Source organism: Nerophis ophidion, linkage group LG26 (genome assembly GCF_033978795.1).
Source record: "Nerophis ophidion isolate RoL-2023_Sa linkage group LG26, RoL_Noph_v1.0, whole genome shotgun sequence".
Lineage (NCBI taxonomy): Eukaryota > Metazoa > Chordata > Actinopteri > Syngnathiformes > Syngnathidae > Nerophis > Nerophis ophidion.
This window is the reverse complement of record NC_084636.1, coordinates 34,484,235-34,497,382: the sequence shown is the minus strand read 5'-3', so window position 1 is coordinate 34,497,382 and position 13,148 is coordinate 34,484,235. Positions and strand designations below refer to the sequence as shown.

At 39.9% G+C, this 13,148-nt stretch overlaps 1 protein-coding gene across 5 annotated transcripts in view; it reads right to left on the bottom strand.

Moving 5' to 3' along the window:
* The window catches only part of cc2d2a (coiled-coil and C2 domain containing 2A), a 97,594-nt gene that overhangs the window by 50,082 nt on the left and 34,364 nt on the right, over positions 1-13,148 (bottom strand). For all 5 annotated transcript variants that reach the window (XM_061888219.1, XM_061888222.1, XM_061888224.1 and 2 more), the window contains exons 18-22: positions 8,805-8,982; positions 8,573-8,726; positions 2,266-2,413; positions 2,072-2,204; positions 1,758-1,961 (exon numbers count right to left, since the gene is read on the bottom strand). In XM_061888219.1, coding sequence (XP_061744203.1) covers positions 1,758-1,961; positions 2,072-2,204; positions 2,266-2,413; positions 8,573-8,726; positions 8,805-8,982 — 817 coding nt within the window. The remainder of the gene's footprint in view (positions 1-1,757; positions 1,962-2,071; positions 2,205-2,265; positions 2,414-8,572; positions 8,727-8,804; positions 8,983-13,148) is intronic.

Sequence of the window (13,148 nt, the reverse complement as noted above, 5' to 3'; positions counted from 1 at the left end):
GTGTGTGTGTAATCAGATCCATATTTGTGTGTTTCAATCTGTGTGTGTGTAATCAGTTCCGCATGTGCAGGTTTTAATTTGTGTGTCTGTATCTCTGTGTGTGTGTGTGTGTGTGTAATCAGATCCATATTTGTGTTTTAATTTGTGTGTCTGTATTTCAATCTGTGTGTGTGTGTAATCAGTTCCGCATGTGCAGGTTTTAATTTGGGTGTCTGTATCTGTGTGTGTGTGTGTGTGTGTGTGTGTGTGTGTGTGTGTAATCAGATCCATATTTGTGTGTTTTAATTTGTGTGTCTGTATTTCAATCTGTGTGTGTGTAATCAGTTCCGTATGTGCAGGTTTTAATTTGTGTGTCTGTATCTCTGTGTGTGTGTGTGTGTGTGTGTGTGTGTGTGTAATCAGATCCATAGTTGTGTGTTCTAATTTGTGTGTCTGTATTTCAATCTATGTGTGTGTAATCAGTTCCGCATGTGCAGGTTTTAATGTGTGTGTGTATTTAGTTCTGTATGTGGTTTTAATTTGTGTGTCTGTACCTTGGCCTGTGTGAAATCTGATTCGCAATTGTGTGCATGTGTCTCAACCTGTGTGTGTAATCAGACTTGCGTGTGTGACCAGATCAGCATGTGCTTGTTTTAAATTGTGTGTCTGTATCTCGATCTGTGTGCGTGTCACCAGATCTGTGAATGTGTGTTTTAATTTGTGTGTATGTATCTCGATCTGTGTGTGTGTAACCAGATCTGTGTATGTGTGTATGTTCGATCTGTGTGTGTGTAACCAGATCTGTGTATGTGTTTTAACTTGTGTGTATGTATCTCGATCTGTGTGTGTGTAACCAGATCTGTGTATGTGTGTTTTAATTTGTGTGTCTGTATATCGATCTGTGTGTGTAATCAGATTCGTATTTGTGTGTTTTAATTTGTGTGTGTCTGTATCTCAATCTGTGTGTGTAATCAGATTCGTATTTGTGTGTTTTAATTTGTGTGTCTGTTTCTGGACCTGTGTGTGTGTGTAATCAGATCCACATTTATGTGCAGCCCTTTGAAACACTTGTGATTTAGGGCTATATAAATAAACATTGATTGATTGATTGATTTAATTTGTGTGTCTGAATCTCAAAATGTGTGTTTTAATTTGTGTGTCTATACCTCAATCTTTGTGTTTTATTAGATCCGCATTTGGGTGTTTTAAATTGTGTGTCTGTATCTCAATCTGTGTGTGTAATCAGATTCGTATTTGTGTGTTTTAATTTGTGTGTCTGTTTCTGGACCTGAGTGTGTAATCAGATCCACATTTATGTGCAGCCCTTTGAAACACTTGTGATTTAGGGCTATATAAATAAACATTGATTGATTGATTGATTTAATTAGTGTGTCTGAATCTCAATATGTGTGTTTTATCAGATCCGCATTTGTGTGTTTTAATTTGTGTGTCTGTATCTCAATCTTTGTGTTTTATTAGATCCGCATTTGTGTGTTTTAATTTGTACGTCTGTATGTGTGTGTGTGTGTGTGTGTAAACAGAATGTCACTGTCACTGGCAATCTAATGTGGGGACTTGAACATAGAACAACATGAGTGGGTGTTCATCACCTTAGAAAACTACACAACGTCACACTCCACCAGTCATTGTACTGCTACTCAAGCTGTACGCGGACTACTCTAAAGCACATTCAGGTTACCTTTTTAGCGCGCGGTGCCTTGGCAAGTGGAACCGATGAACAATGAATGTGTGTACTGGCTGACCTTTGGGAGACCTACCTTGAAGACTTTATCCGTCACCTCCCTCTCCTGAGCAGGGACACACTTGTAATTGCGAAACTCGGGCACTTCCTGGCTTCGGAGCACCAGCAGACGGAATCGCCTGGACCTGTCCAGGTCTTCATCGCTCACAAAGTTGAACTCTTCTTGTAGTTGCTCCAGACGGAAGTAGTCGGCAGCCGTCACCTCTCCGCTGCTGGCCACCTCCACACACACACACACACACACACACACACACACACACACACACACACACACACACACACATGTAAACACACCACACGGACGCCGAGGGGAACTTCTCAGATTCTCACTTTGAGGAGCTGCATGATGGAAGAGTTTTTGGGATCATTAGGGTCCAGACGAGACTGCGCGGCCCACTCTCCAATTTTCTTCATGTCAGCCAGTCCAGATGGTCCAATGTGGGCGGCGGCTTCAGGATGACCACTGAAACGCAAAAAGACAACGAGTCCTAAAACGGTATTGTTACACAATCAAGATCTCCTACCCGACTACGCTGCCCAGGATTTGAGACACGGGAGGCGCCAGGGGCAGGTCGTCCTCGCCGACCCCCCAGGACACGCAGCACGACACCTTGCCAGAAGTCAGGAGGACCACTCTGTTGCTGCCGTCGGCCACGAAAGAGAGTGGAACATCTGACAAAGAGGAGACATGTAACCAAGACAACATATGGGAAGATGAAGAATGCAATTTAGTTGAAATGCTGACAGAATGAACTATGAATGTAAGAATAGTTGGAATGGTTTCGATGTTAAGTTAAGGCACCAATGATTGTCACACACACACGAGGCGTGGCAAAATAAATCTCTGCATTTGACCCATCACCCTTGATCAAGCCCTGGGAGGTGAGGGGAGCAGTGAGCAGCAGTGGTGGCCGCGGCTGGGAATCATTTTTGGTGATTTAACCCCCAATTCCAACCCTTGATGCTGATTGCCAAGCTGGGAGGTAATGGGTCCCATTTTTATAGTCTTTGGTATGACTCGGCCGGGGTTTGAACTCACAACCTACCGGTCTCAGGAAAAGTTAGAATTTCCAGGAAAACCGGAATTTAGTTTGGAACTTGGGAAAGTGTTAGTTTGAATGTCCTGAATGAGCTGAATTGGTTGATGTTGGAATTGTTTAAATCGATCAAGAAATGTTAATGTGGTAACAGTTTGAATTGAAAAATGGTATTACGGAATTCCGGGAATTTCAGGAAAATCGGGAATCTTTCCTGTTCAAAAAACAATTACATTTTTTAATGTGTGAATGCTCCAATGCTGAAGTTGAAGTGAAATACTGAGAGAATACAGTCTGAATGTAAGAATAGTTTGAATGGTTTCAATGTTGGAGAATTTCAATTTCCAGAAAAATCGGAATCTGGTTTGGAACTTGTGAAAGTGTTAGTTTGAATGTCCAGGATGATTGGAATGTGTTGATGTTGGAATGGTTTGAATCGGTTGAAAAATGTTGGAATTGTGCAACTCGGAAAAGTGTCCCATTCATTTCAATTGGAACTTCCTGGAAATTTGGGGCAAAGCAGGATTGTTTGGTAAATTATTAGGAGCATGAATGTTGTGAATGAGCTGAATTGGGATTGTTTAAATCGATCAAGTATTAACAGTTTTAATTTAAAAATGGTATTAAAGAATTCCTGGAATTTCAGGATAACGGGGAATTTTTCCAGTTCAAAAAACAATTATATATTTTTTTTCTGATAAGAGGAATGTTTCCATGGTAGAACGGTTGAAGTGGTTTGAAAAATGTGAAAGTAGTAGTCAACAGAAAAAAAGGGAATTCTGGGAATTCCTGGAATTTTTTTGAACTTCGTTAAATTATAGTTTGAATATGTTATGTTAATATGTTGAGGGTGAAATGGTTTGAATCGGTTGAAATATGTGGAAATGGTGGAAAAATGTCCCGGAAAATCTGGAATTCTGGGAATTATTTAAGGGAAAAATGGATGAAAAATGTAGAAGGTACAGTGCGCCAAAATCTGGAGAAGAAGAACTAGATGACGAAATTCCTGAAGGAATTGCGTGTGAATGCTCCAAAGCTGAAGTTGAATTAAAAGCTGACAAAATGTAGTATGAATGTAAGAAAAGTTTGAATGTTGGAATTGTTTCAATAATGAAGGGTTTGAATTTCCAGGAAAACCGAAATTTAGTTTGGAACTTGGGAAAGTGTTAGTTTGAATGTCCTGAATGAGCTGAATTGGTTGATGTTGGAATTGTTTAAATCGATCAAGAAATGTTAATGTGGTAACAGTTTGAATTGAAAAATGGTATTACGGAATTCCTGGAATTTCAGGAAAATCGGGAATATTTCCTGTTCAAAAAACAATTACATTTTTTAATGTGTGAATGCTCCAATTCTGAAATTGAAGTGAAATACTGAGAGAATACCGTTTGAATGTAAGAATGGTTTCAATGTTGAAGAATTTCAATTTCCAGAAAAATCGGAATCTGGTTTGGAACTTGTGAAAGTGTTAGTTTGAATGTCCAGGATGATTGGAATGTGTTGATGTTGGAATGGTTTGAATCGGTTGAAAAATGTGGGAATTGTGCAACTCGGAAAAGTGTCCCATTCATTTCAATTGGAACTTCCTGGAAATTTGGGGCAAAGCAGGATTGTTTTGAAAATTATTAGGAGCATGAATGTTGTGAATGAGCTGGATTGGATTTGTTTAAATCGATCAAGTATTAACAGTTTTAATTTAAAAATGGTATTAAAGAATTCCTGGAATTTCAGGATAACGGGGAATCTTTCCAGTTCAAAAGACAATTACATTTTTTTTTCTGATAAGAGGAATGTTTTCACGGTAGAACGGTTGAAGTGGTTTGAAAAATGTGAAAGGAGTAGTCAACAGAAAAAATGGGAATTCTGGGAATTTTTTGGAACTTTGTTAAATTATAGTTTGAATGTCCAGGATGAATGTGTTATGTTAATATGTTGAGGGTGAAATGGTTTGAATCGGTTGAAATATGTGGAAAAATGTCCCGGAAAATCTGGAATTCTGGGAATTTTTTAAGGGAAAAATGGATGAAAAATGTAGAAGGTACAGTGCGCCAAAATCTGGAGAAGAAGAAGAACTAGATGACGAAATTCCTGAAGGAATTGTGTGTGAATGCTCCAAAGCTGAAGTTGAATTAAAAGCTGACAAAATGTAGTATGAATGTAAGAAAAGTTTGAATGTTGGAATTGTTTCAATAATGAAGAGTTTGAATTTCCAGGAAAACCGGAATTTAGTTTGGAACTTGGGAAAGCGTTAGTTTGAATGTCCTGAATGAGCTGAATTGGTTGATGTTGGAATTGTTTAAAATTGATCAAGAAATGTTAATGTGGTTACAGTTTGAATTGAAAAATGGTATTACGGAATTCCTGGAATTTCAGGAATATTTCCTGTTCAAAAAACAATTACATTTTTTAATGTGTGAATGCTCCAATGCTGAAATTGAAGTGAAATACTGAGAGAATACAGTTTGAATGTAAGAATGGTTTCAATGTTGAAGAATTTCAATTTCCAGAAAAATCGGAATCTGGTTTGGAACTTGTGAAAGTGTTAGTTTGAATGTCCAGGATGATTGGAATGGTTTGAATCTGTTGAAAAATGTGGGAATTGTGCAACTCGGAAAAGTGTCCCTTTCATTTCAATTGGAACTTCCTGGAAATTTGGCGCAAAGCAGGATTGTTTTGAAAATTATTAGGAGCACGAATGTTGTGAATGAGCTGAATTGGGATTGTTTAAATCGGTCAAGTATTAACAGTTTTAATTTAAAAATGGTATTAAAGAATTCCTGGAATTTCAGGATAACGGGGAATTTTTCCAGTTCAAAAAACAATTATATATTTTTTTTCTGATAAGAGGAATGTTTTCACGGTAGAACGGTTGAAGTGGTTTGAAAAATGTGAAAGGAGTAGTCAACAGAAAAAATGGGAATTCTGAGAATTCCTGGAATTTTTTTGAACTCCGTTAAATTATTGTTTGAATGTCCAGGATGAATGTGTTATGTTAATATGTTGAGGGTGAAATGGTTTGAATCGGTTGAAATATGTGGAAATGGTGGAAAAATGTCCCGGAAAATATGGAATTCTGGGAATTTAAGGGAAAAATGGATGAAAAATGTAGAAGGTACAGTGCGCCAAAATCTGGAGAAGAAGAAGAACTAGATGACGAAATTCCTGAAGGAATTGCGTGTGAATGCTCCAAAGCTGAAGTTGAATTAAAAGCTGACAAAATGTAGTATGAATGTAAGAAAAGTTTGAATGTTGGAATTGTTTCAATAATGAAAAGTTTGAATTTCCAGGAAAACCGGAATTTGGTTTGGAACTTGGGAAAGTGTTAGTTTGAATGTCCAGGATGATTGGAATGTGTTGATGTTGGAATGGTTTGAACAGGTTGAAAAATGAGGGAATTGTGCAACTTGGAAAAATGGCAAATTCATTTCAAATGGGAACTTCCTGGAAATTTGGAGAAAAGCAGGATTGTTTTGAAAATGATTAGGAGCATGAATGTCCTGAATGAGCTGGATTGGTTGATGTTGAAATTGTTTAAATCGATCGAGTAGGAACAGTTTTAATTTAAAAATTGTATGACGGACTTCCTGGAATATTTTTTCCTGATAGGAGGAATGTTTCGACTTGAGAATGTTTGAAGTGGTTTGAAAAATGTGAAAGGAATAGTAAACAGAAAAAAGGGGAATTCCTGGAAATTTTTTCAACTTCGAAAAATTATAGTATTGAATGCCCAGGATGAATATGTTATGTTAATATGTTGAAGGTGGAATGGTTTGAATCGGTTGAAAAATGTGGAAATGGTGGAAGTTTGAAAAATGGCCAATTCATTTTGAAAAAGAAAAAATGTCCCGGAAAACCTGGATCTTCTGGGAAACAAGGGAATTTGTCGAGGGAAAAGCCCGCGATTCTTGAATAGGCTGAACAGTTTGAATCGGATGAAAAATGTGGAAGGAGTAGTCAACAGAAAAAATGGGAATTCCTGGAATTTTTTTGAACTTTGTTAAATTATAGTTTGAATGTCCAGGATGAATATGTTGAGGGTGAAATGGTTTTAATCGGTTGAAATATGTGGAAATAGTGGAAAAATGTCCCGGAAAATCTGGAATTCTGGGAATTTTTTAAGGGAAAAATGGATGAAAAATGTAGAAGGTACAGTGCGCCAAAATCTGGAGAAGGAGAAGAACTAGATGACGAAATTCCTGAAGGAATTGCGTGTGAATGCTCCAAAGCTGAAGTTGAATTAAAAGCTGACAAAATGTAGTATGAATGTAAGAAAAGTTTGAATGTTGGAATTGTTTCAATAATGAAAAGTTTGAATTTCCAGGAAAACCGGAATTTAGTTTGGAACTTGGGAAAGTGTTAGTTTGAATGTCCAGGATGATTGGAATGTGTTGATGTTGGAATTGTTTGAATCGGTTGAAAAATGTGGGAATTGTGCAACTCGGAAAAGTGTCCCATTCATTTCAATTGGAACTTCCTGGAAATTTGGGGCAAAGCAGGATTGTTTTGAAAATTATTAAGAGCATGAATGTTGTGAATGAGCTGAATTGGATTTGTTTAAATTGATCAAGTATTAACAGTTTTAATTTAAAAATGGTATTAAAGAATTCCTGGAATTTCAGGATAACGGGGAATTTTTCCAGTTCAAAAAACAATTAAATTTTTTTTTTCTGATAAGAGGAATGTTTCCACGGTAGAACGGTTGAAGTGGTTTGAAAAATGTGAAAGTAGTAGTCAACAGAAAAAAAATGGGAATTCTGGGAATTCCTGGAATTTTTTTGAACTTCGTTAAATTATAGTTTGAATGTCCAGGATGAATATGTTGAGGGTGAAATGGTTTTAATCGGTTGAAATATGTGGAAATAGTGGAAAAATGTCCCGGAAAATCTGGAATTCTGGGAATTTTTTAAGGGAAAAATGGATGAAAAATGTAGAAGGTACAGTGCGCCAAAATCTGGAGAAGGAGAAGAACTAGATGACGAAATTCCTGAAGGAATTGCGTGTGAATGCTCCAAAGCTGAAGTTGAATTAAAAGCTGACAAAATGTAGTATGAATGTAAGAAAAGTTTGAATGTTGGAATTGTTTCAATAATGAAAAGTTTGAATTTCCAGGAAAATCGGAATCTGGTTTGGAACTTGGGAAAGTGTTAGTTTGAATGTCCAGGATGATTGGAATGTGTTGATGTTGGAATGGTTTAAATCGATCAAGAAATGTTAATGTGGTAACAGTTTGAATTGAAAAACGGTATTACGGAATTCCTGGAATTTCAGGAAATTCGGGAATATTTCCTGTTCAAAAAACAATTACATTTTTTAATGTGTGAATGCTCCAATGCTGAAGTTGAAGTGAAATACTGAGAGAATACGTTTTGAATGTAAGAATGGTTTCAATGTTGAAGAATTTCAATTTCCAGAAAAATCGGAATCTGGTTTGGAACTTGTGAAATTGTTAGTTTGAATGTCCAGGATGATTGGAATGTGTTGATGTTGGAATGGTTTGAATCGGTTGAAAAAATGTGGGAATTGTGCAACTCGGAAAAGTGTCCCATTCATTTCAATTGGAACTTCCTGGAAATTTGGGGCAAAGCAGGATTGTTTTGAAAATTAATAGGAGCATGAATGTTGTGAATGAGCTGAATTGGATTTGTTTAAATCGATCAAGTATTAACAGTTTTAATTTAAAAATGGTATTAAAGAATTCCTGGAATTTCAGGATAAAGGGAATTTTGGGTTTACAAAGGATTGTGTCAGAAGGTTGCTGAACACAGGTCAGTTTTTGGTGAGTGTGACACTTTACCGCTGCCCACGCCCTCGTGGTCGAACATCACCCTCTGCTTGCTGCTGAACTCAAACTCCTCCATAGGGGCGCTGCCCGCCACCGCCGAGGAGCCCGGCACGGGCACGTAGACCTGTGCCAGGAGGGAGCAGGACGAGGCCACCTCCTCAAACACCTGCACGGGTGCACACCCAGGAAGAGGTTGACGACACCAACATGTAAGGTGACGTGCTTCTTCTGTTGCAAACCGTACCTGCAAAGTGATACTTTTGGGACAGTTGACGATCTTCAGGTTGAAAATCTGTCCAAAGTGCACTTTGAAGTCGGAGTTGAGGCTCCGGCTGTTGGTCTGGGACACTTCCTTGTCGTTGTAGAGGACCTTTATGAAAACAGAGCGTCTGGCAACATCCTCTCTGCGAGCGATTTCCCCCCTGAAAGAGTCAACAAACCATCAAATCAATCAATCAATGTTTATTTATATAGCCCCAAATCACAAATGTCTCAAAGGACTGCACAAATCATTACGACTACAACATCCTCGGAAGAACCCACAAAAGGGCAAGGAAAACTCACACCCAGTGGGCAGGGAGAATTCACATCCAGTGGGACGCCAGTGACAATGCTGACTATGAGAAACCTTGGAGAGGACCTCAGATGTGGGCAACCCCCCCTCTCTAGGGGATCGAAAGCAATGGATGTCGAGCGGGTGAAAGTTCAATCCATAGTGGCTCCAACACAGCCGCGAGAGTTCAGTTCAAGCGGATCCAAGACAGCAGCGAGAGTCCCGTCCACAGGAAACCATCTCAAGCGGATCAGCAGCATAGAGATGTCCCCAACCGATACAGGCGAGCGGTCCATCCTGGGTCCCGACGAGCGGTCCATCCTGGGTCTCGACTCTGGACAGCCAGTACTTCATCCATGGTCATCGGACCGGACCCCCTCCACAAGGGAGGGGGGGACATAGGAGAAAGAAAAGAAGCGGCAGATCAACTGGTCTAAAAAGGAGGTCTATTTAAAGGCTAGAGTATACAGATGAGTTTTAAGGTGAGACTTAAATGCTTCTACTGAGGTAGCATCTCGAACTGTTACCGGGAGGGCATTCCAGAGTACTGGAGCCCGAACGGAAAACGCTCTATAGCCCGCAGACTTTTTTTGGGCTCTAGGAATCACTAATAAGCCGGAGTCTTTTGAACGCAGATTTCTTGCCGGGACATATGGTACAATACAATCGGCAAGATAGGATGGAGCTAGACCGTGTAGTATTTTATACGTAAGTAGTAAAACCTTAAAGTCACATCTTAAGTGCACAGGAAGCCAGTGCAGGTGAGCCAGTACAGGTATATATGTATGTATATATGTATATAAAGGTATATACAGTATAGGTATATATGTATGTATATATGTATATAAAGGTATATACAGTACAGGCGTAATGTGATCAAACTTTCTTGTTCTTGTCAAAAGTCTAGCAGCCGCATTTTGTACCAACTGTAATCTTTTAATGCTAGACATGGGGAGACCCCAAAATAATACGTTACAGTAATCGAGACGAGACGTAACAAACGCATGGATAATGATCTCGGCGTCTTTAGTGGACAAAACTTCTAAGTTCCAACCCTGGCTGCTACTGTAGTTTTTTTTTGTCCTTGGTGTGTCTACTATGTCTGCGGTGTTTCCATGGTGTGTCCACGGTGTGTGTGTCCATGGTGTGTGTTTCCATAGTGTGTCAAAGGTGTTTCCACTGTGTGTGTGTGTGTGTCCATGGTGTGTCTGTCAGAATAATTGTCACAAAACTTTGTGTTTCGATGAGTTCCCGGCGACCAGACAAAAGCTGTCGCCACTGTGTAGGTTGGGAAGCAACATAAAGGTGTTCTGTTTCTTTCATGTATTGTAATCAACAGAAAGAGATTGTTTTGATCCGAGAACTACAATGCGGGGAGAAAGCAGGATCTGCCCAAGTTCTATGCACCTCTTCTTTGAACGGTTTTACGACCTTTTTTTTTTAAACAGCCATCAAAGGCGATGGCTGTTTACGACCCCCGTGACTTAGAAACAGCTGTTGCCATGTAGTCGGGGAAAATCAGAATAAAAGAGGAGACGTACAATTTTTTGTCAGAGCGTGTTGAGACACTGTACAGGGGTACAGTGTCTACGCCTTTCTCCTCATTGAGCTAAATTTAATTCTGTCTCTGCTTAATTCCTTTTTTCTCGTCTTGTTTAATAGAAGTCATCAGTGTTTGAACATGACTGTGTCCATGGTGTGTTCACGGTGTGTCCATGGTGTTTCCACAATGTTTGAAGTGAATTATATTTATTTAGCGCTTTTCTCTAGGCACTCAAAGCGCTTTTACATAGTGAAACCCAATATGTAAGTTACATTTAAACCAGTGTGGGTGGCACTGAGAGCAGGTGAGTAAAGTGTCACAACGGCAGTGGGGATCGAACCTGGAACCCTCGAGTATACATCAGCATTAAAAACATTTGAACCTTTTGAAATACACTCTTTAAAGAGGGTTGAATGTGTTTACTGTTGTTAAAATTTAGAGTTTACATTTTGTAAAAAAATCAAAGAAGAGTGATTAATATCCAAAATTAGGTCTGCAATAATCCCAGTTTGTTTATACTTCACTCAAAATGAACCGCAGATAGACACAATGTGAGTGACCACCAGATGTCTAAAGTATGTGCTGAACAGTTTACCACAATTCTCTCATCTAGTTGACTTCTCACTTCAGACCGGAACATGCCCAAAGACCATACAAACTGCTCTCATTATGGCTCACCCAAAGAAGACCGGTCTTGATGCCACAGTACTGAAGAACTGATCGGCCCACATCGAAGCTGACATTTTTGGTCAAAGTTCTGGAACAAGTTTATACACCAACAGCTTGATGACTTTCTCCGGTGGAACAATGTGTTTGATACTTTTCAGTCAGGTTTCAGTTCCACCACAGGACTGAAACTGCTTGGAACAAGGTGGCAAATGACATCTGCCTGAACACAAAGTCTCAGTCTTGGTTTTGCTGGACCTGAGCACTGCCTTTGACACAGTTGACCGTACTATCTTCGTACAGAGGTTAGAACACTTGGTGGGAATATTTGGTTCTGTCCTAAACTGGTTCAAGTCCTGTCTCCATCACCAGACATACTTTGTTATTGTTAGTAACTGTGTCTCTGACCAAATGGGGTCTATTCCAGGACCCCTATTTTTAAACCTGTATATGCTGTCACTAAGCCACCTGAAACATTATTAAAACCAGAGGAATAATGTCTAAATCAGACTTAGAAAGACTGATACATGCCTTGGTCTACAGCAGGTTAGACCACTGTCATGACTTTCTCACTGGGCTCCCTCAACCAGCTGTAAAGCAGCTGCAGTACATCCAGAATGCTGCTGCTCAAGTCCTGACTAGAACCAGGAAATATGACCATTTTAGTCCATGGCTTAGGTAACTGCACTGACTTCCGGTTGCTCAGAGAATGTACGTTTAAACCATCTCTCCTTGTGTGCAAGTCTTCTCAGGGTATTGTGCCAAAGTACATCTCTGACATGTTAGGACCACCTCGAGTTCTGACAACCTCAGGGAGTGGTCTCCTGCTGACATGTTAGAACCATATGAATCGTCTCGACCTCTGACAACCTCAGGGAGTGGTCTACAGCTGACATAATAGAACCATCTCGAGCTCTGAGAACCTCAGGGAGTGGTCTACAGCTGACATAATAGAACCATCTCGAGCTCTGAGAACCTCAGGGAATGGTCTCCTGCTGACATGTTGGAACCATATGAACCATCTCTAGCTCTGAAAACCTCTGGAAATGGTCTCCTGCTGACATGTAAGAACCATATGAACCATTTTGACCTCTGACAACCTCAGGGAGTGGTCTACTGCTGGCATAATAGAACCATCTCGAGCTCTGAGAACCTCAGGGAATGGTCTCCTGCTGACATGTTGGAACCACATGAACCATCTCGAGCTCTGAAAACCTCAGGGAATGGTCTCCTGCTGACATGTTGGAACCATATGAACCATCTCTAGCTCTGAAAACCTCTGGAAATGGTCTCCTGCTGACATGTAAGAACCATATGAACCATTTTGACCTCTGACAACCTCAGGGAGTGGTCTACTGCTGACATAATAGAACCATATGAACCATCTCGAGCTCTGAGAACCTCAGGGAATGGTCTCCTGCTGACATGTTAGAACTATATGAACCATCTCGAGCTCTGAGGACCTCTGAAAATGGTCTCCTGCTGACATATTATAATAACATGAACCATTTCGAGCTTTGACAACCTCAGAAAGTGATCTCCTGCTGACATGTAAGAACCATATGAACCATCTTGACCTCTGACAACCTCAGGGAGTGGTCTACTGCTGACATAATAGAACCATATGAACCATCTCGAGCTCTGAGAACCTCAGGGAATGGTCTCCTGCTGACATGTTAGAACTATATGAACCATCTCGAGCTCTGAGGACCTCTGGAAATGGTCTCCTGCTGACATATTATAATCACATGAACCATTTCGAGCTTTGACAACCTCAGAAAGTGGTCTCCTAGTGACATGTCAGAACCATATGAACCACCTCGAGC